General features: G+C 37.5%; 1 protein-coding gene across 3 annotated transcripts in view; it reads left to right on the top strand.

The window, feature by feature from the left end:
* Positions 1-395: 395 nt before the first annotated feature.
* Positions 396-4,958, top strand: part of sash1b (SAM and SH3 domain containing 1b) — a 233,385-nt gene continuing 228,822 nt past the window's right edge. For 2 of the 3 annotated variants that reach the window (XM_073928136.1, XM_073928135.1), the window contains exons 1-2: positions 396-642; positions 887-1,446. In XM_073928136.1, coding sequence (XP_073784237.1) covers positions 946-1,446 — 501 coding nt within the window. In that variant the 5' untranslated portion in view covers positions 396-642; positions 887-945. Of the gene's footprint in view, positions 1,447-4,958 lie in introns of all 3 variants that reach the window. The other variant, XM_073928134.1, reaches the window with a different exon arrangement.

The raw sequence follows: 4,958 nt of genomic DNA, 5'->3' as shown, positions 1-4,958 counted from the left end.
ATAAAACATATCATGAATAAGTTGACTGTTCATTCCGCTGTAGCGACTGCTGATTAATAAAGGGACTAAGCCGATAAAAAAAATGAATGAATGAATGGTATTTGTTTTATGAAAGTCAATGGTTATCAGTTTATAACATTCTTCAAAATATATATATTTTTGTGTTTAACAGAAAAAAAACTCTTAAAGGTTTACAATGATTAAATAGTGAGTTAATAATATATTTTGCATGAATTATCCCTTTATAAAATGAAATGTGGCTTAATTACCTTCCTTGCATACACCTGTAAAATAGCGCTGCAGTTCTGCCCGCGGCCTGCAGGAGGCTCTAAAATCAACCAGAAAGCCGCTGTGAAGGCGCTTCAAAATAAAGGGGAGGGAAACTTCAATTTGGCGTCTAGCGCTCGCTGAATTACTCCGACACTCTCAGTCTGGCTGGACCGGTGCTCAACAGAAGCCACATCTCTCCTTTGTTTTCCTTCCCCCCTGTTTATATTTCGCTATCGGATCAATGGAGTATAAACCAACACGCGGAAACAAGCGCCTCTCTGACACTGGATTTAAACAGCGATTCTCACACTGATGCTGTTTTGATGACCAAACAGGAGATAAACGTCGATTAGGAACTTAAGTATGGATTATGTGAGGAAACAAACACTTTTATGAGGGCATTTTCGTATGTTTGTCCTTGATTTTCTTATATTTGATAGAGCAAGCTAAGTTGTGACTGAATTGACGTCAATATGATGCACTTTAAACTTTGTTTACATACATTTTGCACTTAAAAACAAACATTACGATTCATAATCGCTGTTTGGGGATGTAATATTACTATTTTCTACTTTACAATAGTCAACTTAATATAATAAAACTACATTTCTCACAGTGTTGACATCTCTGGCACTGAAATGGGAAGTATGTGCCACTTGGGAATGGATTTTGGGAATGTCCAGTGATTTGGGAATGATGAGCAACGGACCCACTATTGTCTATGAGTGGCTGAAAACCCTTCAGCTGTGTCAGTATGTGGAGTCTTTCGTTGATAATGGTTATGATGACCTGGAGGTGTGCAAACAGATAGGAAACCCTGACCTGGATGCCATCGGGGTCATCTCTCCACACCACAGGGAAAAGCTCCTCCGGGCTGTGGAGAGACTCCGGGATGAAGACAAGAAAGTGGCACCAGCTCTATATTTCACCCTGGAACCCCTTCCTCATGGCACATACCCAAATACATCTCAAATTAGTGACTGCAAACAGAAAAGCACTAAATCATGGGTCAACTCAACCTGCGACAGGCCAAGGATTGGATTTTCCAGTGACATAACAACTTTGGAGATCCATAAGGAGCCGGTGGTGTATCCCAAACTCAAGCTGAAGATAATGATTCGGGATAAACTGGTAAAGGATGGAATTGACCTGAGCAAAATGCCCTACTCGTATAAAGTGAGTACTGACCTTTATGTCATTATTGCTGCTGTCACATCATCTGAAAATGTTTGCTCCGTCTCTTTGTTATTGACATTTTATTCCTGCCTGCAAAAGGTTAACTGTTGGCTTGAAATTTACTCACCTGCTCTAGTTTTTTGGGGGGATAATAAGCAGCTAAGGATGGTTGTGTTTGCAAAATGTCCCTGGTAAATGTCATCCATTATTATATTTGTGCATTGGTGGTTGGATGATTTGGTCTTTCATTTTAAAGGAATAGTACATCCAGAAATGAAAATTCTGTCATCATTTACTCAGCCTGCACTTGTTCACAACTCATTTCAGTTGCTTTCTTCTGTTAAACACAAAAGAAGATATTTAGAAGAATGCTGGGACCCATTGACTTGATTTACAGTTAAAATACGGAAGAGGTGTTTCTAGATTTACAGTAACCTGCTGTATATGATTAACACATACAATATTAATACACCAACATTTTGAGGTATTAGCATTTACATTATACTTTTGTAAAAATGTCATCAAAAGCAGGTAAAGTCAACCTCAAGCAGGGAAGTTGGACTCCTTTTCAGCCCTGGGGTTTCAAGCCTCAAACTGGCCCACCTCAGTTCACAACGGACTATATTAAAATAAGGTCATTTCCAAATCAGTTTCTAATGAAACTATCACGTCTTTTTCAAGAAAACAGCTGCTTAAGAACTTCAAATGTTCAACAACCCTAAAAGTATTATATGTCTTACGAAAAAAGAAAAAAAATGAACTTCTCAGATGATGTTCGAACCCAGGTCGACGGCATTGTAATGCAACGTGATGACCACTGAACCACAGCAGCTTTTCTCTGTGTAGTTACTCAACCTGCAGGCAGCATTTTGCTCACGAGGCTGCGAGAAGTAGATAAAAAGAGCGGAGCTGCGGCAAAATAATGACAAAAAAGAGTTAAGCTGTGGTCAAATAAATAAATAAATAAATGAAAAAAGTGCGACTGCTGAGAGCAACAGAGTCTAGAGCTAGAGACACCGGCCCTCACAGCCAAAAAAGTACTGGCCCACCGGGAATTCTCCCGGTCCTCCCGATTAGCCAATCCAGGCCTGACCTCAAGCAGCTTTCCGCAAGCAAAATAAATGCAAAAACATAAAATATAAAACTGTTCTGTGTCATTCACTTAACTAATTTGAAATTAAAATAAAACAAAATAGATATTAGTCTCAGTCTGTTAGATTTAAGTATATTTAAGTAACAGTGACAAAGTACGCGTTTAGAAAATATAAAACTGATATAAACATCCAAAGCTTGCAGTTTGTCACATCCGCCTAAATGTATCAACGATTTTTTCACGTACTACAGTTTCTCTTCAAATCTTGACCAATCAAATGCTCTCTATTGTCTGACATGCCCGCCCCTTCAATACTCTTCTCATTTGCTTTTCATTTGAAGTGCTTGAGCTCAAACACTCTCACTTGCAGAGCTGTGAAAGAAACTAAATGCTATTGGCTGTTAAAAGGGGGGAGGGGCTACATGATGTCCCACCCTCTCTTCATATTTCGGTTGAGATCATAGGCCCTATCATACACCATAATTCATACACATAAGCTGCTTTTCCACTATCGTGCCAAACCGTTCTAAGAACACTTCGGTACGGTTACGGTTGTTTCTCCACTGAGCCTGGAACGGCGCGGCATGATTACAAACCGTTCTCGGCCCGGAATTCTCAGCATGGTTAGACAACCGTGTTGAACTGTGCTGACAGACTCTGTGTGTTGACGTCGCGACTCGGTTGCTAAGCTACCACAGCTGGCTCAGCAGAAGCGCGCTAGTCATCAGACATCCTCAATAAACTACAGTAGATTTAATATAAAATAATGATCCAGGTCTAAACGATACAGTTTGAAAAGGGTTTTAAAACCATAGAGCAGTCTCTGGCAGAGAAGTGAATAACTCATCACATTATTTTATTCATTAAAGTTATTATTTTATTGTCTTGAATACAGACCTACTTCGCCTGCCTGAATGTGAGTTTATTGCACGCAGCGCTGTATTTCACATCACAAAACTCGCTCTGATCCGGGAGAGACATGCCAGCGACTTGCGCTGCTGACTTTCTTTTCCAGCTGCGCATCGAATAAAGCGAATAAAGTCACGCTTAGCATGGTAGATGTCCAAATTCCACTACAACATCACTATATCCATGGGACACGAACTTGCAGACTCTTTTAACAACGAGGAAATAATTGCACTTTTTAATTCAAAGCCAGGACAGCTTGTTAATACCGGCGAGACCACCTGAAGGACGGCGTGTTGTAATGTCGGCCGTCCAAATGACTTTGCTTGACAGCTTTACGGAGCGGCACTGTAACTGTCCAAGGTACTGTTGTATGATTTATATTATAGCATATGCACTAATAAACAAGTAAAAAGAATGAATGAATTAAATAAATATGGATTCTTAAATGTCAGTATTGCTTTTACTCAAAAAATATAATACGTTTTGACAAATGTTTTATAAAAAAAAAAAAAGAGCAATTTTCATCATTTCAGCTAAAGGCAATTATATGATTCAGTTATACATAAGTTATATGACATTTATGAGGCATGTAACATGTTTCTGTGTTTTTGTTTTTTTGTTCTTAGTGATCTTTAATATAGCTACGCAAATATTTTCTAAAACGTCTAGCAATAATTCGCCTACAGCTTGTTAGTTAATTATGAACAAAAAATAATAATAATAAAAATAAAATGATCAAAATAAAAAGATAATAGAGCAGCATTTTGCTAAATATAATAGTGCTTTATATGCTTTAAATCCTGCTATGTATGTGTTGTTTCATATTCGTTTTTTTATTTCACTTGCTGCATTCGTTATTTAATGTTTGAATAGTAAAACAAATAACAGCCATTGCTTAATTGGTTTCATTTTACCATCAAAATGTAGTATATTTTATATCATTATCAACTTTTGATATAAAAACGCAGTGTAATTTAATTAATTGTTAAAAATTAAATAATTTATGTGCTGTGTTTTTATTAGTGAAAGTGCCTGCTCACCTTTGACAAGGCCTGTCCAAAATTATATTTCTGCCACTATAATGCAAATGCACTATTATTATTGTCTTATCATTGTTTATTTTTCTGTTATGTTCAGCGATTTTAAATATTATTTATTTTCCCTCCAATTATTTTCAATCATCACGTTACATTTTGGTAATTTTCCCTCCAAATAAATTTAGCCAGAGCTGCGCAACATATAGCTAAATAAATAAGGGTGCACATGTACCGATATTTAGCACCCCTATTTGATAGAGCGGCATAACAGTGTTTAGTTACATGGTTGCTTTTGATCTTATGAAAAAAAAAAAAAGTTTCGGCTCTTATTTAACTTTAATTGAACAAAGGGAGCCGTTTACATGCGTTACCAAGGCAACTACTGATGCGTTTTGTGTAATGTTTTAAAGAGCTTTGTCGCAGCACGACAGTGGAAAATGAAACCGTATCCGTGCTGTCTGGCCCGGTTTGGC

The sequence above is a fragment of the Danio rerio genome, chromosome 17, assembly GCF_049306965.1.
Source record: "Danio rerio strain Tuebingen ecotype United States chromosome 17, GRCz12tu, whole genome shotgun sequence".
NCBI classification, from domain to species: Eukaryota; Metazoa; Chordata; class Actinopteri; order Cypriniformes; family Danionidae; genus Danio; species Danio rerio.
The sequence above is the reverse complement of the archived record's forward strand: the minus strand, read 5'-3'. Positions and strand labels throughout refer to the sequence as shown.